General features: G+C 34.8%; 2 protein-coding genes across 2 annotated transcripts; both read left to right on the forward strand.

The window, feature by feature from the left end:
* On the forward strand, nucleotides 1–1,186 carry LOC9302933. Its single transcript, XM_021016687.1, has 6 exons — nucleotides 1–132; nucleotides 224–488; nucleotides 573–675; nucleotides 751–875; nucleotides 951–1,012; nucleotides 1,142–1,186. Exons 1-6 carry the CDS (start codon nucleotides 1–3, stop codon nucleotides 1,184–1,186), a joined length of 732 nt encoding a protein of 243 aa, XP_020872346.1.
* Nucleotides 1,187–4,150: 2,964 nt separating this feature from the next.
* Nucleotides 4,151–6,419, forward strand: LOC9302935 (replication factor A protein 1). Its single transcript, XM_002866817.2, has 10 exons — nucleotides 4,151–4,309; nucleotides 4,417–4,684; nucleotides 4,776–4,872; nucleotides 4,954–5,075; nucleotides 5,147–5,231; nucleotides 5,317–5,332; nucleotides 5,456–5,640; nucleotides 5,769–5,892; nucleotides 5,992–6,165; nucleotides 6,279–6,419. Exons 1-10 carry the CDS (start codon nucleotides 4,151–4,153, stop codon nucleotides 6,417–6,419), a joined length of 1,371 nt encoding a protein of 456 aa, XP_002866863.2.
* The last annotated feature ends 16,826 nt before the right edge of the window (nucleotides 6,420–23,245 follow it).

Below are 23,245 nucleotides of genomic sequence, written 5' to 3' on the forward strand. Positions count from 1 at the left end.
ATGGAGCCGTATCCTCTTTCGAAGCTGAATCCTGATACCAGCGAGTGGCGTATTCGCGCAAAGGTTCTTGCTATTTGGCAAGAGTACTACGATCATTATTCGACGGTTGACGTCGTGTTGGTCGATGATAAGGTATAACTCATGTTCTGTGGATTGTTGTTTTTAATATAGTTTGCATGTATAAGTCGTAGTGTAATCATGTGTTGTGTATATCGTATCTCAGGGTGGGAAAATCCATGGTATCATACCTATGGAGCTTATGCCACAGTTTTCATCGAGAATCGTTGAGAACCGATGGATAGTGATAACAGATTTTATTTTGAGACCTGTCGTGGATGCGTTGAAGCCTGTTGCTCATAGATTTGAGCTGGTATTTCATAAAAAAACATTATGCGATACTCTGCAGGAGAGATCGGGTGATGGTTTCTATGATTTCGTGGATTTTGGGAGAATCCTAAATGGGGCGCATGATACGTCCATTTGTGTTGGTATGGTTTTTATCAGTTGATTATTTTTTTTTTATAAATTAGTGTTACGCTTTTTTATTTCGACCGACGCTTTGATTCATGCAGATATCATCGGAAAGGCCATTAACGTTAGTAAAATAACCTCTTTTGGTTGTCACGTGTATGAGGATCAGGTGGAACATATAGTCTTTGATCTCCAGGATACAAGGTACATTATGCCACTTTGATACACAGAAGAAGTTGATCATTTATCGATCTGATTTATTTAAACTATATAACGCAGTGAAAGAGTTTTGAGATGTGTTTTAAGCATTACGGATGCTTTACCTCTTTATCGTTTGTGGATGACTGATCCGTCCGATGTTATCATATGTGTACTGCGATTTGTCCGTGTCGAGTTTAGGGAAGGTACGTAGCATAGAAGAAATAATTTATAAACATTGATTAATAATGGTTAACGTGTGGTTTCAATTTAATATGTAGGCATGTGGATATGCTCAGGGGTGCGCTGTTCGAAACTGCTGTTGAATCCTTCGATACCGGATGTAAAAAAAATGAAATCAGTGTAAGTTATATATTTGTTTGAGGTTTACTCATTTGCTTAAGATGCTGATGGGCATCGCTTTTTTCCTGCTGATACATGTTTTATTCGATTGTTTGTTTGCTTTTTGTAGCTTCTCGATCAAGCACGGTCCGATTGCGAAAAAACAGAAGATTAAAGACTGAACGTGACAATAGATCTATATTTTAGTTTATCTCCTTATAGCTGTTGTTACGTTATGTTATCGTCTCGGTCTATCGGTCATACAAATTATTTTATTTTGGATATTTATCTTATACGTTATTAAAATAAAACAGATTTAATTTATATATTGGATTACTCACGAGCGAAAACTACATCCTATTAAAAAAAAAATGTATAGTGTCGCTAAAATTATACTGTGTCTGGTGTTTATTCTTGGGATATTGAGATTAGAATTGCTTTTGCAATGAACAATCTTAATGAGGTATATATATATATATATATATATATATATATATATATATATATAATCATTAAACGATATGCGTTGTTAGCAATATTTATTTAGTTAAATTTAGACCTAAATAGAAAATCCCCGGAAACCTTATCGAGTTATTTATAAAATTCATATATAAGTATATATTCGAGTTATTCGTGGATTAGGTATTTTTGGTTTCATTCATAGCATATAAATATATAGTCCCTTACGCGTCTATTCGTGTTATAATCGTCGTCATGTTTACCTCCAAAACATATGATAGTGTTTGGCGATTGAATCCTTCCAAGTACGAGTGGGTTGTCGAAACCAAGGTTCTTTGTTCGTGGACACGGCGTCTAGAAAACAGTGGCAGGCGTTTAGAGTTTGTTCTCGCGGATCGTGAGGTTTGTTTATATTATACTGTTTTATTTTTTTATAAGATAATGCTCTTGGATCTTATTTTTATGGATTTGTTCGTTGTAGGGTAACAAGATACAGTGTTCTCTATGGGGAGAGGTTTACGATAAATTTGTGTCTGTAATAGTTAGCGGTAGTTGGTTTCGGATTAAGGACTTTAAAGTTGTTCATCAGACTGGGGATTGCAGAGCAACCTTGCACCGCTATAAGATGATTCTTTTGAAAAACACTACGATTGTCAAGATACCTGGTATCGATAACAATCAGTTTTTTGATTTTGTTGATTTTGGAAGTATCTTGGACCGAAGATATTCTGACGACTTTTTGGTTGGTAAGATTTGTGGTTCTAATTGTATCTAAACATGTTATCTGTTATATTCACTGTTTTATTGACGTTTCATATTTCCGTTGTGCAAGACTTGATTGGAGAGGTTGTTGATGTCCAAACTTCTAATATCGAAGCTGAAACCAATGGAACGAAATTACGTGAGGGTTCCGTTGTTTTTAATGATAAGGGCGTCCCTTTATCTGATGAAGTTATACCAGACTATGATTATTTACTAGATAGGTCGAAGAGATACAACGAGGGTAGATTAGTCGTAGAAAATAAGGAACCTACTCGCTCCTTGAAGCGTAGTAACGAGGATGTGTATGGATTTTCATCCACAAAACGTTTTCGTCCTCTTACTGGTGGTTATAAAGAATTACTCGAAGAAGTAGGAGGAATAAACGATCAAGGCCATGGAAGACTAGGATCCGAATTTGGTGAAGATGACGAAGAGGACGATGATGAAGAAGAAGAAGAAGACACCGAAGGAGACGAAGAAGTTGAAGAAGATGTAGATGCCGATGAAGGAGAAGGGGAATACGAAGAGGAAGAGACGTATGGGGAATTTGGTTATGATGGGGATGATAGCATATATCGCACAGTTTCTTTCTATCTACGTGACAGACGGTACATTCATTATGTTTATAATAGTTAGAGGATAAATACTAATTAATATCCTTACACATGTACTTTTTTACGTGTGAAGGAATGCTATGTTGAGATGTCGCCTGTTTGGTAAAGTCGCTTTGACTTTCTACGACACATTTAAAGAGCAAGCTGATGGTGCTGTTATTTGTGTTATAAGATGGGGACTTATTCGTTGTTATGGAGGTTTGTTTTGCCTGCTTAGTATATAAGCTGGTCGGGTTTGTTATAGATGTATGCATGTTAAATAGTTAGTTTGATCGAGTGCAGGTGATGTGGCCATACATGCTACAGATTGCACGCGTATTGAGATTAATCCAGATATCCGTGGAGTGGAATGCTTTGATGAATTGTAAGTTTAGTTTTCCGTATAATTAGATTTATGATGTTTGGTGTCTGGACTATAATATTGTTAATTCCTACGCTTCGGTGTTATTGTGAAGGGTCAAGGAAAACATGTAGTTGGGTATCTTGAAGAAGAAGGAAGGATTTATAGTCTCCGGTGGTGGATGTTAAAGTTATTATGTTTCAATTTCCGTTACGTTTTAACAGAGTTGTTTCAGCGATACCTCTATTATGCGGATCACTATTATCCCTTAGTTTTGTTTATTTTTTATTCTATAGTTACGTTCTTATTATGGATCATATATTTACGGTGATACGTTCGTCAGCGAGAACATTTAAATTTACATCGAATTTGTTATTTCGTTGGGGCTTAAAATAATATTTTATATATATGTTAAATTGACCATTTCGTTGAGGCTGCGAACAATATTGAAGGATTCTTTTCTTTAGTCATAGGCTTCAAAGTGTATGCGTTATATAAAACTGGAAAGTGAAGGAGGACTTACACCTTCGTTAGTTTAAATTAATAACATAATACATAAATATCTTTGTAATTGGATTCCATTGAAAGTTTACTCTTATCGACTTTGTTTACAGAAAATAAAAATATAGATTTGTCACAAAAATGTAAACATGCTTAATCTATGATTTAGCGAGACGATAAAAGTAAATATTGCGGTTTTTATCTACGTATTCGATTCGAAAATATCTATAATAACTATTTGGTAAAGCTATAATATTTCCAGAAAATTTTATATGCTAATATCGAAGATTTACATTTATCTCTTAATTCGATTTTGTTAATATCCATAATTATTAAATTTTATTCTATATTAGTCGAAAAGGTCGGTTAAATCCTAAACATTTTATGGCTATATATAGGATCTACTACTCGCTTTCAACTTTAACGAAATCTATTAAGATATTATACTTTTGTGCGTTAAAAAATGTCGTCAAGCAGAAAAAGCAAAAATTCACTAACTTTCATCGATGATATCAATCCTATTCACGATCAGAATAAGATTAAGGTGTTAATCCTGAGGCTGTGGAAGGCGTATCAGAGAGATGCGGGCAATACAATCGAGATGGTTTTGGTGGATGAAAAGGTTATGATTTGATTATTATTTGAGATTATGTCTTCTATATCATGTGTTTGCTTTGTTTTTGTATTGTATAAGTATGCTAAGCATATTCTCTTTTTGGTTTTAAGTAGGGTTCAAGAATCCATGCAACTGTTGAAGACAAAAATATCAAAAAGTTCGACAGTGTCCTGAAAGAAGGTGATGTCGTTACCTTAAATCCTTTCAAGCTCATCAAGTACTCTGGCGATTATAAGAGCAACAGTCTTTCTTTCAAGATTTTGTTTTACCGAACAACCCAGGTCAAACCATGTGATGATTTTCCAAAGGAAGTCCCTGAGAAGTATTTTGTGGAATTTGGTGATGTTTTAAATGGTTCACGAGACACGCGTGTTTTCGTTGGTAGGTCTGGTTTAAATAAAATATCTTAATTAGTTTGATATTTGTTTATCTTTATCGCTGTCAAACTAAATAACGATACGTATTGTTGTAGATGTTATTGGTCAGATTGTCAACGTTGGACCGATAGAGGATATAAAAATCAGAGGAAAGAGTACTCCAAAGCTCGACGTCGAGTTGCGTGATCGTGGGTATGTTAATTATGATTAGTCATTATAAGAGTTTGGTTTTCTGTATGCTTCGTTTTTTTGACGTGTTTATCACGTAAATAGGAACGTACGGTTAATATGTACTCTATGGGCGGATTTTGCTAAGCAAGTTAAGGTTTATACTGAAGCAAATCCAGCGGCTGTTGTTTGTGTGATTAGGTGTGCTCAGGTTAAGGAGTGGAAAGGTATATATGTTGGTCGAATAAACTTCAAATATTCCGATGACTGTTCTAATTTTAATTGTTAACTTATTTAGGTAATTGGACTATATCTAATGCTATGGGCGCAACACGTGTATTACTCGATCCTCCAGGCGTTTTTGTTGATGAGTTCAGATCAGGGTAATAGACATAATATTGTTTATTTATTATGTTTTGTGTTATTGTATATGTCTGTATAGATATTAATATAGAATTTTTTTTGTAGGCTACCAACCGATGGCGTGGGTAGACACCATAAATTTATGCGTTGTTCTTTATATTCATGCGTTTTAAAGGGTAAAAAAAAAATTTGTTTGTTAATTAGAACTGGTTGGTATTTTAAGTCTGACCTCTGAAATCTATAGGAGGGTATGTGTGTGACCATGGTCACTGTTGGATCCGTCGAGCGAACGTCGAAATGGTATTACGTTTCGTGTAAGATGTGTAATAAGAGTGTCGAGCCTTATCCAGAAAATTCTGGTGATGATGGAAACCCACCTCTTTACTATTGCGGCGTTTGTGACAAGGATGTATCTGCGGTAGTGTTCAGGTGATCGTGTCTTTTGAATGCATTGTTTATGCCGTCTTGTGCATGTTAATACCGTCATACTATGTTGGTGTGTGTAGTTTTAGAGCTCGGTTGTTCATTATTTGTCCTGGAATAACTGTTTGTTTTAGGTACCGATTGGTTCTGGAGGTTTCTGATGCAACTAACTACAAGGCAAGGTTTTTGTTGTTTGATGCAATGGGTAGTACCCTCCTCCGTAGAACTGCACAGGAGCTCTATAATGCAGTTTCTGAGGTAATGGATTCGCTTTTGCTATTGTTTGTTATGTTGTTTATTCTATTTTTAACGATTATTTGTTCGTATATTTAATCTATTTGCATGGTTTAATGATAGAATGACCCCTCTATACTTCCCTCGGAGATTGGGGCATTGGTCGGGAGGCGGTTTCTTTTTAAAGTGAGTATAGGTGGCGATAATCTGAAATCGGATCGGTCGCATTACGTGGTACAGTTATTTTCTGATGATGATGAGCTGATTAAAGACTATTCTGATAGTCTAGACTCCGAGGTTCGTGTTTTGTAGCTTGGGTTGTTCTGTTTATATGAAACTGTATGTATGTGTTAAGTTTACTAAATATTCGGTGTTTTGCTTTATATATACTTAATATTGGTGTTTCTAAGGTTTTGGTGCCTTTGCCCGTAACGCCTATTACAAAGGAGGCCAGTGTTCGCCGTGGCGGTGTATCCGTCGAGAATCCGAAACCTCCTGCGAAGAAAATCAAAATCGAGGGCAAGAAAGAAGAGAGTTTTGCCACAACTTAAAGAAGGATTTGGTTTTTTTATATATCTAGATTTAGCGGTTTTATTTATATTTAAATATCATAGCAGACTTTACAATACATTGTGCGCCTTTATGTTCGATTTTTGTTGTGACTGAGTCTGGATGTTATTTGGTGTTTTCGTTATTTGTTTTTTTTTGTTTTTTTATACCTTCCCGAGTGTCATATTTAGATATTGTTCGTTTTTTTGTTTTCTATGATCGGTCTGATGTTGTTTGGCAAACGACAAACGCGACGTTTCTGCTTATACACGTGCAAGTGTTTTCGCTAGGTCTGAATATATTCTATACGCAACTAATACATGCATTTTTTATTATACTAATGATATGTGTTAGGTGTTATTGTTTGACGCCAATGTATTCACTTAGAAATATTGTTATAGATTAAGAGTCGCATGTAGGTAACATGTGTTTAGCAAGACGTGGATATTATTATATATGTATTATTATAAAATATTGGATTTCGTTTTATGTCGTATATAACAGTTTCACGTTATTTGTGATATATTTGGTATCTGATTTAGCATGCTGATTTATAATTAGTTAGGGTTATGTGAGCATTCACGAGCTCTATATATTTGCACGTTTCATATTATGCTTATATGGTCTACTAACGTAGGTTGATATCCCGGCCGTTTCTCTGAGCAACGCATAAATTGGTAGTTCTGTTGTATTGAGATATGTAACATTAACAATTCTAAAATATTAAATATTCGACGGAATTAGAATGTTTCTTTTTAAGTTTACTGTTTGTGTAACAATATGTTAGAGTTAACATTTTAGGTATTGATAGATTTGATCATATCTCCTATTAATATAGTGGTATGTTTGTTATTATCCATAATAGAAAATATTATTTTCCTTGGTTTTAAGTCGCTCAATATTTTACGTAAAAATAAAGGTCTTATTGGGTACCCTAATACCTAGCTTATATATACGTCTATAAATAATACATGCATTCTTGTGTTAATCATTGCGAACGCTCGTGTTGAAAAGATGGAGGTAGTCGTTAGTATTTTTACTTGATGTTGGTCTGATATAGTTTATTGGTTTTGCGTTAAATTGGCTTTCTCTTTCCGAAAATAACAATCATGTTGATTGATTATTAATATGTGAATGTTTTGATCGGACAGGTTAACAAGCAAAACACTAACTCAACCCATATTAGCCAGACGGATGAATGTATCGTAGCTATCCAACAAGCGGCTTCGTGGGTGTTGTCGGTCGATAGATTGCGTGGTTTATTTGTTATGCTGATGGATGTTTTCTGCGAGGCAGATCCGTTGTCGGTCTGGGATGCTACCTGGGATGTATTGTTTAAAGATGTGTTGTTTCCACAACAAATTATTTTTAACGATCATGGTAAATGTACACCGTTAGTTTTTGCCAATATTTACAAATATCGTCAGATGGATAATGTTTTATTATTTTGTTCTAGAGCCGGAGTATGCCTACAATGAAATCCAAAACTTTGAGACATTTATGCGTAAGGAAAACTCTACGTTCAATGTCTATGCGGAATTACGGAAGAGAGTCGCTTTAGCTGGTGGTCCTACATGTGATCCTTCGTTGGAATATAAGATGCGTGATCAGTTTAACAATCTTAAGATAGATTAGATTGTTTTCATCGTTTTGATTTATTTCTGTTTATTTTAGGGTTTTATAAACTATGTTTCTGCTTGGTTCTCTCTATACTATTAGATTTGTTTCGGCAAAATAATAGAATATTTTTTTATAGACGGTGTTTTGAACTATTAACGCTGCAATGAAGATTTTATTTTATTATTCCTGTATTGCGTTCTCTTAACATTTTTTTTTTTATTGACGGTGTGTCTTTATAATTACGCAATGAGTTTTAAGCACCATAAAACGCGATAGTTAAAACACATGGTTTCTTCTTCGTTGACCGTCAAACAACTTATGCTAGATGAAACAACGTCCTATAATGTGAGATGCATGATAGCTGATGTATGTTGAGTAGCTTCTTTAATTTGCTATATGGTTTCTTATGATTTTATACAGATCTCACGGTTATGTTATCTATTCATTTTATCTCCAAGTGATATTTCATTTTATCTCCAAGTGATATTTTATGACCATAATTATGAGGTTTAACAAGCCATGGAAAATTAACTTTCTGTCATTATAACTTGTATTTATGAGTTGAGATTAATTTAAAAAGTAAAATTCGTTGTGCTCGAATCACATATATGATTAATACTATATAACATATCATTAAAATATAATATTTCCAGTTTTCAGTTTACCTTTTATATTTATTTCCGTGAGATTTTCATCTTCTCTCAAAGTTATGTATGGGTATTACCAAATGCGTTTGCTGTTAAAGTAAATATTTTATAAAATTCCTTCTTTTTTTTGGATACAATCAGAATAAAAAGTAAAATTTGAATATATCTAGAAAATATATTGATTAGTAATATATATCGCAATATTAAAATATAATATTTCCAGTTGTTCTATTAAAGAATACCATAGTAGATTATTGTTATATATAATTTTCCGTTAGTTTCCTCTGTGTTCACGATCTTCTAGGTTTTGGAGACAATGAAACGTGGTAGAGGTCAGAAATAAGATCGCAGAGCTTGCATACGTTATATATTTTATATTGTCGTATAACCATAATCCTTTTTTATAAAACATTCTTGTCTATCACTCTGATTTGTTTTCATTATGCCCGTCCAAAGGTGATCATCGACGTATACATCGCCGTGTTTATAATAACAACTTCGACTATTTGCTCGATGTACCCAAGGATGGTGCGAAAAAGGCAAGAAATTATCGTATGGAAAAACTCAGAGCACGAAGGACTGCCTTCCGTAATAGATTATCGGGTTAAGTCTATTATCTTTAAAAAATTTATTAATTTAATTAATAAAAACGCCCACACACGCGTAATTAAGTTGTAGTGACATATTATATTTTCCGTTGTGATTAATATATATTCATAATTTCTAGGCATGGAGTCGATTAATCGAACACGTGTTATCGCGGCATATGAAAACATGATATCTGATGAATTACGTGCGTTATTGAATTCACGACCTCCTAAGGATGTTTGTTGTCGTGCGAGAGCGCGCCGTGTAGCAATACTTAAATCAAGACGGATAAAAGCGAGGACAAGACCACCAGAAACCGGTACGATAGCCTTTTATATTAAGTTTTTATTCTCGAAATTGTACGTGTGATTAACAAATAAAAAAATGTTATATATAAGGGTTGGTGTTGCCGATTTACGAAGATGATTACGTGCATTTCCTCGCAACCGATTCGGATTCTGATCATGGTGATAGGGAGGACCAAACAGACGACGATAATGCAATGGATTATGATTTTGTTGAACATCTCGATAACGCCGATGAGTGTATTATGGAACAGGAAGGGTTTGGATCCATACCGATCATAAATGTGAAACCTGGATTAACAGAAAATGGTACTTACTATGGTTGTTTTTTTTATAATCTTTTAAAAAATATAATTGATATTATTGTGTACATGAGTGCTTCTTGTGTCAGGTTATTTTGATGATGGAGATCCGTTTTACACCTGTCAAAATTGCGGTGCTTATATGTGGTTTGGCGAGCGTATTAACAAACGTGGAGCTAAAAATAGGCCTATATTTTCTATGTGTTGCATGAAGGGTAAAGTGGAGCTGCCTAAACTAAAAAATCCTCCACCGGTGCTTATGTCGATGTTGTATGGCAAGGATGAGACAAGCAAAAATTTCCGTGCTTTAATTAGAGCATACAATATGATGTTCTCATTCACGTCGCTTGGTGGTCAAATTGATAATTCCGTGAACCATGGGAATGCACCGTATGTGTTTCGCATGCAGGGTCAAAATTATCATCGCATCGGTGAACTTTTGCCTGGCCCTTCCAAAAGTCCTGCTTTCTCGCAGCTCTATATTCATGATACCGTAAACGAAGTCTCGAATAGGATGGGTGTTATGGGGTGAGTTGTTTATTGTAATATATTTTTTATATTATGTCCACGAATTAATTTCCCTTTTTTGTTGTTTTTAATTGTTTTAGCGAGAAAGGACCGGGTAAGCAAATAAAGAAGAGTATCGTTAAGACTTTGAAGGATATGTTAGATGCTAACAACCCACACGTCATCGCGTTTAGATCAGCTAGAGATAGATTAGCACAATGTGAAGATACCAGCGGCTTTAAGTTGATTTTGAAAAATCATCGAGATAGTGACGGTAGAGTCCAAAATATACCTACGACTGACGAGGTTGCTGGGCTTATCGTGGGAGATATAAACCCTAAACCGCGTGATGTAGTGCTTCAGGCTAATTCTGGAGGGTTTCAGCGTATAAGTGAGCTACACCCATCCTACCTCCCTCTACAGTATCCTTTGCTTTTTCCTTACGGCGAGGATGGATTTAGGTTAGGTATCGACATTGGATTCATCGATAAAGGCGGTCTAAAAAGAACAAAAGTGACGATGAGAGAATTCTTTGCGTATCGCATTCAATCGAGACGAGGTGAATCTCCTACTATTGTTATGTCCAGGAGATTATATCAGCAGTTCCTGGTTGATGCGTATACGATGATCGAAAGCAACAGGCTTCGTTATTTGTTTTTTAACCAGAAAAATCTCCGCTGTGAAAGCTATTCGCAGATTCTTAAAGTTTCTAAGAAAGGAAATAAAAATCTTTCCAGAGAAGGTAATAAAGTTATGATACCATCTTCTTTCACCGGAGGGCCTAGGTACAAGACGCAGCATTATCTTGATGCGATGGCTACTTGCAAGTATTATGGCTTTCCTGATCTATTTATCACTATAACTTGTAATCCTGCGTGGCCCGAGATTACTAGGTATCTGGAAAAATACAACTTAAAACCCGAGGATAGGCCCGACATCTGTTGTAGGCTTTTTAAGCTGAAACTCGATAATCTCATTCATGATCTTACCCATAATAAGAAGCTGGGAACTGTCTCTTCTGGTAAGATTGACCAAACTTTTATAGCGATATTTGTGTCTCGAATAAATTATGTGTTATTATTATATATATAGAATTTTAGAATCTTAAATTTTTAACCTCTTATTCTGTAATTTCTTGTATATTTTACAGTTTTATACACGATTGAGTTCCAGAAAAGGGGTCTACCACACGCACATATGGTCCTGTTCCTAGCTCCAGGATCAAAACTTCCAACTACTGATGATATTGATAAACATATTAGTGCAGAAATTCCTGATCCAGAGTTAGAGCCGTTTTTGTATGAAGTTGTAGCAGATATGATGGTGCATGGTCCGTGCGGAGTTGTTAATCCCGGCTGTCCGTGTATGCAAAAAGGCAGATGCACCAAATACTACCCTAGGCCTTACAGTGATCAGACTAAGGTTGATGACGAGGGGTATCCTATTTATAGACGGCGAGCGGATGGCAAATTCATCGTGAAGCAAAAATTTAATGTCGATAATAGGTACATCGTTCCATATAACGCTTATTTATCGAAAAGGTATCGTGCTCATATTAATGTCGAGTGGTGCAATCAATTACGATCTATCAAATATCTCTTCAAGTATATCCACAAAGGACCCGATTATATCAGAGCAAAAATACAAAAGGACGGTCAAGAAGAGGAAGTCCATGACGAAATAAAACAGTATTATACATGCAGGTGCCAAATGAGACTAATTGTTTATAAAATGTTATGTTATCGTCTTAGACTAAATACTGTTGTTGGGAGTTTTGAAATTATTGCCTCATTCTCATTATTTTTTATGTCGTTTCGTTTATAGGTATATATCTGCATGCGAGGCCACTTGGAGAATATTAGCTTTTGCTACACATTACCGGTCTACACCAGTAGAAAAACTTACATTTCATCTTCCTGGTGAAGAGGTCATTGTTTTCGATCCGAATGATCCTGTTGATGAGGTTATAAGTCGTAAATCTATCGGCCGTACAATGTTCTTGGCTTGGATGGAATGTAACAAAGCGTATCCAGAAGCCAGAGAATTGACATATGCGGATTTTCCATCTAAGTTTGTTTGGAAAAGCAGAGAGCGTGTCTGGAAACCCCGAGTAAAAGGATTCTCGATAGGAAGGATTATGTATGTTTCTCCTTCCCTTGGAGCCAAGTATTATCTAAGGCTCCTGTTAAATTCTGTGACAGGTCCTACATCTTACGATGACATCAAAACGGTAAATGGCATTATATATCCTGAGTTTGTTGATGCTTGCAATGCACTGGGGTTGCTCGCAGACGACCGAATATTTATAGATGCTATAAAAGAAGCGAGTTATTTCGTGAAAGGTTTACCCTTGCGAAAATTATTTGTGATGATGATCGTCGCCGGAGATATAGTAAATCCTTTGCGAGTTTGGGAGGAGACTTGTGATATACTGTCGGAAGGTATCTTATTCGAACGTAGAAAAGTGTCGAGGAATCCGGGTAGGTGGATCATTTCTATTGTTTATGAAATATATATAGCTGTCTTATTAATTGAATAGTAATAATAACATGTTTCGTGTGGTTTGCAGCTTTGACGCTTTCTGATAAACAAATAAAAAATTTCACGTTGGCGTCTATTGAACTCTTGCTGCGGGATAACGGGAAGACTCTGTCTACTATCGAAGGATTTCCGCAGCCGGATGATATATCTCTTGATACGAGTACAAATCGGCTGTTGTTGGATGAGCTTGGTTATAACCACGAAAAAGAAGCGAAAGAACACGTGAGACTCCTAGCCACGATAACGGATGAACAAAAAGTAGTTTACGATGAAGTGATGAAGGCAGTTTTAGATAAAAAAGGCGGTGTCTTTTTTCTATATGGATACGGGGGCACAGGCAAAACGTACGTCTGGAGTATTTTATCGGCTGCTTTAAGGTCTATGGGACTTATTGTTCTTAATGTAGCATCGAGCGGGATAGCCTCTTTGCTGATGCCTGGAGGTAGAACTGCACATTCAAGATTTTCGATACCTCTAACGGCTGATGAATTTAGTATGTGTGCGATGAAACCATCATCCCATCTCGGTGAGTTGGTAAAACAGGCTAGCTTAATTGTATGGGATGAGGCTCCTATGATGAGCAGACATTGTTTTGAGACGTTGGATCGTAGTATTCGGGATGTTATGAGATGTAATACTGATCGGCCGTTCGGCGGTAAAACAATTGTCTTTGGAGGAGATTTTAGACAAATATTGCCAGTAATCAGTGGTGCAGGTAGAGAGGAAACCGTTTTGGCCACTATTAATTCGTCGTATATCTGGGAAAGTTGCAGGCTGTTGAGGCTAACCAAGAACATGAGACTTTTAGATGGTAATTCGGATGATGCTGCACAGGAACTCAGAGATTTTGCAAAATGGATTCTTGACATAGGAGATGGTACGATCAACGTTACAGACGATGGCGATGCTGATGTGGAGATTCCTGATGATTTGCTGATTTCTAAATGTGGTGATCCTATCAAAGCCATCGTACATAATGTTTATGGGTCAACGTTGGTCAAGGATAAGGAACTTTCTTTTTTCCAAGAAAGGGCTATTCTTACTCCGAGAAATAATGACGTGTGCGTGATCAACGACTATGCGCTATCACACATGGAAGGTAGAAAATTAATGTTAAAACTTTTATATATTGATTTAGAGTATGTTTACTGTTGTTTATTATTTTAGTTTGATAGTGGATTTAATGTTGTTTATTATTTTAATTTTCATTCATGTTGACGCCCCGGGGTTGTTAGGTGAAGAGAGAGTCTATCTTAGTTGCGATAGTATTGAATTATCGGATGCGGACAAAAGAGATAATATGGTTTATACACCCGAGTTTTTAAACAGCATCAAAGTCTCGGGGTTGCCAAATCACAGGCTGGTATTGAAAGTCGGAGTTCCAATCATGGTTCTACGGAATATTGATCCTAAGAATGGACTTTGTAATGGTACAAGATTACAAGTGACTCAGTTAGCGAATCAGGTTATAGAAGCTAGAATTATTACTGGTACGAGAGTTGGAGACATAGTTGTGATTCCTAAAATGTACTTGAGTCCCACCGAGACGAGGTTCCCATTTAGAATGAAACGTTGTCAGTTCCCGATTGCGGTTGCTTTCGCAATGACGATTAATAAAAGTCAAGGTCAGACTTTGACTAATGTAGGTTTGTATCTACCTAAGCCTGTCTTTTCGCACGGGCAATTGTACGTTGCACTTTCGAGAGTCACATCCAGGAGAGGCCTCAAGATACTGATAACAGATGATAGGGGACAGCCTCAAAAGACTACTAAAAATGTTGTTTATCACGAAGTATTCCAGAACATTCGTTAGTTTGATTCTAGGATTTTTCTCTCCTTTTACTACCTGTTTTGGGCTTTCAGCTTACGACAATTTTTTTGTTTTAATTTTATTTTCTATAATACATTTTGGGTTTAAATAAAAGGAAATTCCCTTGAATATTGCCATCTTTAAATAAAAATGCTAAGAAAATAGAATGGAAAATGTCACGCAAAATGTTATTAAACAAAAAAAGGGTTGCGACGGTACGTGTCTTGACAAAGGAAGGAAATCGAACATAAAAACAAAAGGGCTGCGACGTTTCCTTGTCTAGGTTAGCTCCCTATATATACTTAGTTGTTAAACGTTCTTGTGGGCAGACCATTATCTTACTCCGCATAACGAATTTTCGCATAGGAGCAGATATGTCTTCTCGGTTCACATCGTCTTCTATTGAACGTTACAACGATTTCTCTCGGTTGAACCCTGCAATTGTTGGATGGCATGTTCACGTTAAGGTTTTGCGTCGCTTCCACACCGATGACTATATATCAAAGGGTGGGCTAGGGTTACTTCTGGTTGATGATAAGGTATTGGTTCGAAATAAGATTTGGCTTTTCTTTAGATATGTATTAGCCTTTGTTGTTATGGATGTTTGCGGTTTCCCGACTTTTGTGATTTTGGTTTTGTGATGCAGGGTAATCAGATCGAAGCGCTTATTTGTTCGCCGTTGACTTCTCATTATTCAACGTTTATCGAAGAAGATGAATTCTACACTATTATGAATTTCAGAGTTGTGGAGAATTCGGGATTCACTAAACTAACAAGGAGTGACTTTAAGATAATGTTTTATGATGGTACTATCGTTAAAGAAGCGTCTTCGTTTTCTCAAGATGACTATATTGTCGCTACACCTTTTGGTGCTATTTTCAATGGATATCATGATACTTCTTATCTCATAAGTAAGTTTTGTTTGTTATGCTTTACAGAACGTTCAGCGGTTTTAGTTATTTATTTTCCTTATGTAGAAATCTTGATATTTGCTTGTAGCTTTGGTTGGGCGGGTCGTCGAGTCGAGTGATCTTACGAACGTGACCGATGAACCATCTGTCATAGGGGGATACAGATACTCTTTCACCATTGAAGATCAAGAGTACGATTTCTTTCATCGTTGGTTATTTGAAATTACAATATAATATATTTATTGAAATCATGATATAATATGTTTATTGATTCACATACATTTTTATTTTGATTAATAAATAGGAAGAAGACCCTCAAGTGTTGTGCATATGGAGGAGTGGCGATAGAGTGCCATGATCGGTTTAAAAATGTGATTGGTACGGATGTTACGTGTGTTCTTCGCTGGTGGAAAGTTTATCAACTCCTTGATGGATGGAGGCACGTTCGTATCTACAGCCATCCCCCCTACTCAAAGATTCTGGTCCAGAGCGATGCCGATAACGTCGAGCACTCTTGATGAATTAGTATTTATCATATTTAATATGTGCTTTATTTGTTTCCTTAGATTATGCAATGTTGCGTTTGGTTTTAAATTATGACATATTACTTATTTTTTATTATTATTAATAGAAACTATCTTATTATGAAAGATGCACTTTGTTATGTACCGATACAGTGATATCTTTGGTAAATATTCACTTCTTATACTTTATGCAAAAAATCCCCCCCAAAAATAGTAAATATGTTAGATTTAGCTAAAATTGAAAAATCTGCAAAATATTTTCGAATCTCTGTTTAAGACTTATTACTTTTTTATACTTCTGATAATTCCGAATCTAATGTTAAATAATTGGAAAATCCGGATCTATATATATATATATATCGATTTATACTTGGCTTCGGTGTTTATAACCACCAGGATCGATGGAATCGTTTAGATGTCATGGGTGGCCTTTTGACGTTATGACCTATAACAGAAATATGTTCACTATATCATCTCTGAATCCGTTGATCCATGAATGGAGTACTTGTGTTAAGATTTTGCATGTTTGGCACGAACTCGACGATGTTAGTAATGCACTAAACCTTATTTTGATGGATAATCAGGTTGGTAATTCTTCAAAATAAACTGTAATCGGTATTTGTGTTAAGATTTTGTATTGAGATGTTTTAATGTTTTGTAATTAAATCAGGGTACGAAAATCCGAGCCGTCATTCGCGAAAGTTTGGTAACTAGGTTTTCGCCATTACTGATTGAGGGTCTCTGGATGATATTAAGAAAATTTTCGTTAATCCCTGATGTCGACTTAGTCAGAACTACTCCACATAGATTCAAGATTCAGTTCTCTCCTGATACATGTGTCGACTATCTTAATTACCTCGCATGTGATTATGATTTCTTTAACTTTGCGAGATTTCGTGATATTCGTACGGGTATAAGTAACCCGTATATCTGTGTAGGTGGGATTATATTCGTTTCTCTTCTGGTTCGATTTTTCCCATAACTACTCTAATCATTACGTTGTATTGTTTTATTTAGATTTGGTCGGGAAGGTTGATAATGTGAATGACATACAACTCGTGCAGATGGTGGGCTCTTCGAAAGATATTTCTGTGGTTTATTTTGACCTAATTGATACAGAGTATTGATTCTTAGTCTTATACAGATATATAATTTTGTTTTCTCTCAACGAATTTGTCATAATAATGTCAACTTTGGTATAAATTTGTAGGCATACGCGTTTGAGTATCAGACTGACCGGTAGATTTCATAGACAGTGGAGACAGTGGAAAGTTAACACCGACGATGTCGTGATTTGTAACATCAGATTTGCCAAGATAGTGGCTACGTCTAATCGTATGTGGCATTGCACAAACATTGGTTGCTCTAAAATTATGGTGGATGCTCCGCTGCCTGGTGTTGTAGAACTAAAAGAATGGTGGGCTGATTACTGCGGGAGTCCTAGGACGGGGGTCAAAGAAGCTCGATTGGCCTAATTTTGTATGACTCTGTATTTTTCGTTTGGGTGGTTTATTTTCAGTTTACTGATTACAGAGTCGGCATTTGTAATCGGTTTTAACATTTCGAAAGATTGTTAGACATTTCGCTTTTAGTGAGTTTTGGTAATTTAATCTAAACTTAATTTATTAATCTTATGGATAAATTCTATATCGTTTAATCAATATTCGGTTTTGTTAATTTTCTGATTTAGTTTTTAATATAAGAATTTTCCATTTTGTATTTCGGACCGTTAGATCGAGCTAAAAACAACCAGATAAAAACTACAACCATCCGATCTTAACTTTGACACTTACCTCTGCCTTCCCTATTATAATAATCAACTTTATTTACGAGCGTCAAATTAACATCTTATTAGACGCGAGTAATATTGGCCGTCCGATCAACACGTGTCTATAAAAAACATGGGCCAGTCCATTAATCTCTTTGAAATCATGGTCCATTCGTTTATATAGTCGGGCTTTGGGATCAATTAGTTCGGGCTTTGATACATTTGATCCCCGTCGCCGTCCGATTGAGATCTCCTCTCATTCTCTACCGTCTGATTTGTTTACTAACATGGTCAAACCTTATTAAAGAATGTACTACTTTCCAAAATACAAAATAAGATAATAAGTATATTTCTATATTTATATAAAATAGTATGTAGATCCATAGTATAAAATCGTAAATTTTCTTCTTACAAATGTATATATATAGTGTTATTTCGTTTTTGTATTAGCGATGATATCGTATAATATCGTTGTTAGACGTATCCATTTAGGTATATTTAACTTATATTATGCGATAAATACAGAAATATTCCAAACAATTTTGATTTGTAATTGTCTAGATAATGGCAGATCTCTATATTTTTCTTAAACCATAACAAACTGTACAACATGCTCTTCTTCTATAAATACTGATTGTGTCCTGGTCGAAAATTGTAGACATTCGTTTATAGTTGTTGTAAAAGTTCTACAATGAAATATACGGTTATAATTTATGCTCTGTTTACTGTGTAGTATTGTTTCTGTGTGATTTGTTTTTTATTGTTCGTATGATTGGTATCTAATATGGTTAATTTAATTACTGGAATAGGGATCCGGATACGGTGATGGGGTCCTTTCTCAATTTCTGGTACGTATTGATTGTTTAAAACTAACTGTTTCTTATGAGTTTATATACTAATTATTATTTCTTATCTAACATTAATTGATAATTGTATTATTATCTTATTTACAAGGATGTTACATCCGATTCTTCGTGTATCTCTGACGTCGAGGTATATATTCCTTTGATCATGTGTGTTAGTTTTTTCTTTTTGTTTATTCTTTTAATCTTTTAAATCTAACTTTTATATTTGACGTTTATACCCAGGAAAACGTCAAAGAGGTAGGCTACATACATGTTTGTTTCGTCTCCATGTTGATAGCGAATTCGTATTCTCATACAAATAGTTTTAATACATTGTTTCTTTCTTATGTAGTATCTCGATGATGTGTCTGCTGCAGTTGATCTTTCTTCTGTCCTGGTAAATATCTGACACGGTCGTTAATTAGTAACGTTTTTATCGTCTCTATATATTGATGTTAACAACACAATGTTGAATTTTATATTTATTTGAATTCCTAGCATGTCGAGGCCAGTGCTGCAGTTCTATCGTTAGATGAGGTAATTATTGAATTACTTGGTTACTATGTAGTTGTATATTATTAATATATAATGTATGATTCAACTACTTTATCTTTATCTAACGCTATACTGTTTGTAAATAACAAGTTCAAGGATGTGCTTTCGGATCTAGGTGCATTGTCGGCCGATAAAGATTACGTTTTGGCTGTACTTTACCTGGTATATTATTATTGGGTTTTTATTTATAATATTACGCATTTTATTCCTATTTATACTCTATATATATTGACAAATTATAATCCATAAATATTGACAAATATACTATAGGAATCTCGGACACAGTTGAAGTCTCTATACTTGAGATATCTTTTGTCCAGATATCTACAGGTTGGTATATGTTGTCAATTTTTATATTCGATATGTATGTTTCGAAGCTTAAACAGAAAAATAAAAAGAAAAAAACTTATATCTTCGTTGATTTGTATAGGAGGCAAAATCATTGGACCCTCTGATGCAGACTAAAAAGGTTAATTGGTAACTCTATATAGTGTGCAGTTTGATTTATTATTTGGTAACATTCGTTCCGATTTACGTGTTTGATAAATGTTGGTAATATAAGTTATATTGCTTATACTTTATTTTGTATATCTTCCAGAATTATGCTGACTTGCGCATGAAGTATTTTGGTGATGGGGTGAGATAATTTATATCTATCTTACTAATAGTTGATGTACATATATTATATATATAGTCAGTTTGTATTCATGTAATAAGATACTAATGTGTTGTCTATTATTATCTTGAAGCGTTTTGTTGCTGCTGGTATGAAGCCATACCCGTCTGACGGTCTTGAGTGTGATGAGATTTTAATGAATACCAATGAAGATACTCTTGAGTGTATTAATGATATTGTCATCAGTAGTTGGCGTTTATGCCCGGCGTATCTACGCCTTCGTTTTGTTGAATCGTTGATACTCTATAAAAGCATTAATGTCCACACGGTATGGGACGCTTGCTATCGAGTTTTGAGTGGTGATGTGTTGGCTGAACAGAAAATCGCGCGTAATAATCCTGGTATTAATCTATCATCAATACTAAATACTTATAGATGTTGTTTGACTTGATAGTTGTGTCTCAAAAAGGTGTTGCTTTTTATTACACTAGGGTTGGAGTTATCCGATGTGCAATTAGAGTGGTATGGTTTTCGTGTTATGCGTAAGGTGATGGGTGATCTTGGATTCCATCATGCCGGTTTTGAAGGTGTGCGTCTTGGTATAGTTCGCCGACTCTTAACTTACAAATGTGATGACATGTCAATGTGATATTGGCCTAGATTTGTTATCGTTGTCTTGGTTTTGTTTTATCGGTGTTATAGTTTCGGTATTGGTTTACTATTCCACCTAATACTATCAATATAATAGTGTCTTGGTGTTATTTATTTTATCATTTTATCGTTTTGGGAATTATTAACCTTTATGATTTATTATTTATGAATTTGTTATTTTAATTAAGTTTGTTCTTTCTTGTGTATTTAATATGATTATCGACTATATCATGTTCGTAATGCGAATTATATACGAAGTACCGCGTAATCCATAATTTTTAACTACATGTATTTGTTGCTGTATCACTTTTTCTAAGATATTCATTTATAACTTTTTCTAGAATATTTCTGTTTATGCGTAATTTTCTTTGATAGTTGAACAATAATGCGTCTGTGTTTGCTATCATTGTTACAAAGACTTAGAACTTCCGACGACTGTTATCATGTTTCTCGACACATAGACGATGCGTGTAGGTTATCATCGCTTATCTCTTCTGTAATTTTTTTTATTATGTTCGTATCCGGTAAAAATTGAATGGGATTAACTGTATTGTTTTGTAGTAATAATTAGAAAATAACCAGTTGCGATTTGACGTCGTCTGTACCGTATTTTATAGTTCGATATATCTACTTGCTTTTAGATATTCCGTTTAATTTTAATATATACTCTCTCCTCTGTTTTATTATTATTATTCACGCTATTATATATAAGCAAACCAAACAAAAAGAACAAAAAAAAAAAAAAAAAAAATCAACTACTACATCAACACGCCCGAAAAGAAAGAAAAAAATATTATTTTATCGCGATTATTATGGAAATCGCGTGTAATAATAAACAAAATCTCTACAATTAGGGATACTGTTATGATATGCATCGATTGTGATAAATACTAAATTGACACTTTTAATAGTTACAATTTTATTTATATAGTATAGTTTCTGGATATGCGTTATAGTTCTATATATATTTCGCTTTAGTGAGTTTTTGTAATTTAGTCTGAAAGATGTTATATGACATAGTTAAAAACTCTGTTAAGGTGACATACATGATACATAACTTGTCATTGGTTATAGTTTTTTTGTATTACTCATTCAAAAAAGTTGTTTCTCAAAATGCATCGTGTGGTTTTGGTTTCCGTCGTTAGGTAAAATGGAACTTTATTTGCGTCCCTAATAACTTACACCATTTGTATATATTATTATTATGGTGTTGATAATAGAGTGATATTTTTTACCCTTAAGTTTCGTTAGTATATATTTCAGTTTAACTGTTGAGATTTGGTTTCTTTTTTAAAAACTTAATTTATTAATTTTATGGATAAATTCTATATCGTTTAATCAATAGTCGTTTTTGTTAATTTTCTGATTTAGTTTTTAATATATATTTTCCATTTTTATGTTCTTTCCAAATAATCGTTAGGTCTACATATATGTATCCCGCATTTATACCTCATTGGAATATTTAGCCGCGTAATCTTTTGTTATGGGTTCTACAATGATACCTTTTACATCTGATTCATGTGATGGTGGTTATTTTCGTATTGCGTCTCTTAACCCTAACATGGATGAGTGGTCTGTCTCGGTGAAGATTTTGAATTGTTGGTCTGTTTCGCGTGGCACGGGTAGAGAGCTCAATATGATTTTGGGTGACGAGCATGTTAGTTTTTTGATAACTTACCTGCTATACATGTTTTCGATATTAAATTGAATTGGTTTTGTCTTTGACGTTTTATTTGCAGTTCACACAAATCCAAGCCGTTGTTCGTGATGAATTAATTGATAATTATCTTTCAAGATTGATAATCGATGAGTGGGTGAGCATTAAAAATTTTGATGTATCACGGGTTAACAGCATATTGAGACCAGTACCGCATAGATTCAAGATTGTGTTTCGTTCGGACACTTTAGTGCAAAGTATTAATATGTGCTCCAGTAGAACCTATTTCAATCTAACTGAGTTTGTGAGTATATTGAGTGGTATTGTTAATCCGAATATTTGCGTTGGTAAGCCTAATTTATAAATTTATTTGTGCTTTTGGAGTTTATTTGCGGTTCATGTTCTGACTGTATTATTCATGTGTGTGTTTCATAGATGTTGTTGGCAAAATTGTCAACGTGAGAGAGTTGGTTTTTGTTCCTTCCGTGGAACATTCTCAAGGAGGATATTTTGAGCTGTACTTTGGTTTACGTGATACTGAGTAAGTCACTATTCTTTTAAAGATTTAAACCAGAATATAATGTCTTATGACTTCTTCAAATCTTAAAATTAGGTGTATCCATCTAGAGTGTCGTTTAACGGGTGACCTTGCAGTCGAGTTCTATGACTTATGGAAGCATCGTTCACGTAACACAGTGATATGTATTATCAAGTTTGTGAAATTAGAACTATCACAGGAACATAGGTGGAGATGTACCAATGTTACCGGAAGTACGAGGATTATGTTGAATCCGGATCTCAGTATTACCGACGAGATGCTTTGTTGGTAAGTATTTTTTTTTCCGTTTACAATCAAAACTCTAAAGTTGGCGACTGGACATTCACTGTTTATGGTGTTCTTAATCGGATGTCAGGAATCCTGAAAATGACCAAGTACCAATCATCACACGGAAGGAGAATGTCATGGAGTGATGATGTTCG

This window comes from Arabidopsis lyrata, assembly GCF_000004255.2.
Source record: "Arabidopsis lyrata subsp. lyrata unplaced genomic scaffold ARALYscaffold_7, whole genome shotgun sequence".
Taxonomy (NCBI): domain Eukaryota; kingdom Viridiplantae; phylum Streptophyta; class Magnoliopsida; order Brassicales; family Brassicaceae; genus Arabidopsis; species Arabidopsis lyrata.

Excerpts from the sequence above, each read along its gene's own strand:
- LOC9302933 (XM_021016687.1), top strand. The coding sequence starts at position 1 with ATGGAGCCGTATCCTCTTTCGAAGCTGAATCCTGATACCAGCGAGTGG. Across the intron at positions 876-950 it reads CCGTGTCGAGTTTAGGGAAG|GCATGTGGATATGCTCAGGG; the intron begins GTACGTAGCATA and ends TTTAATATGTAG. Across the intron at positions 1,013-1,141 it reads TGAATCCTTCGATACCGGAT|CTTCTCGATCAAGCACGGTC; the intron begins GTAAAAAAAATG and ends TGCTTTTTGTAG.
- LOC9302935 (XM_002866817.2), top strand. The coding sequence starts at position 4,151 with ATGTCGTCAAGCAGAAAAAGCAAAAATTCACTAACTTTCATCGATGAT. Across the intron at positions 4,685-4,775 it reads AGACACGCGTGTTTTCGTTG|ATGTTATTGGTCAGATTGTC; the intron begins GTAGGTCTGGTT and ends GTATTGTTGTAG. Across the intron at positions 5,076-5,146 it reads TCAGGTTAAGGAGTGGAAAG|GTAATTGGACTATATCTAAT; the intron begins GTATATATGTTG and ends TAACTTATTTAG.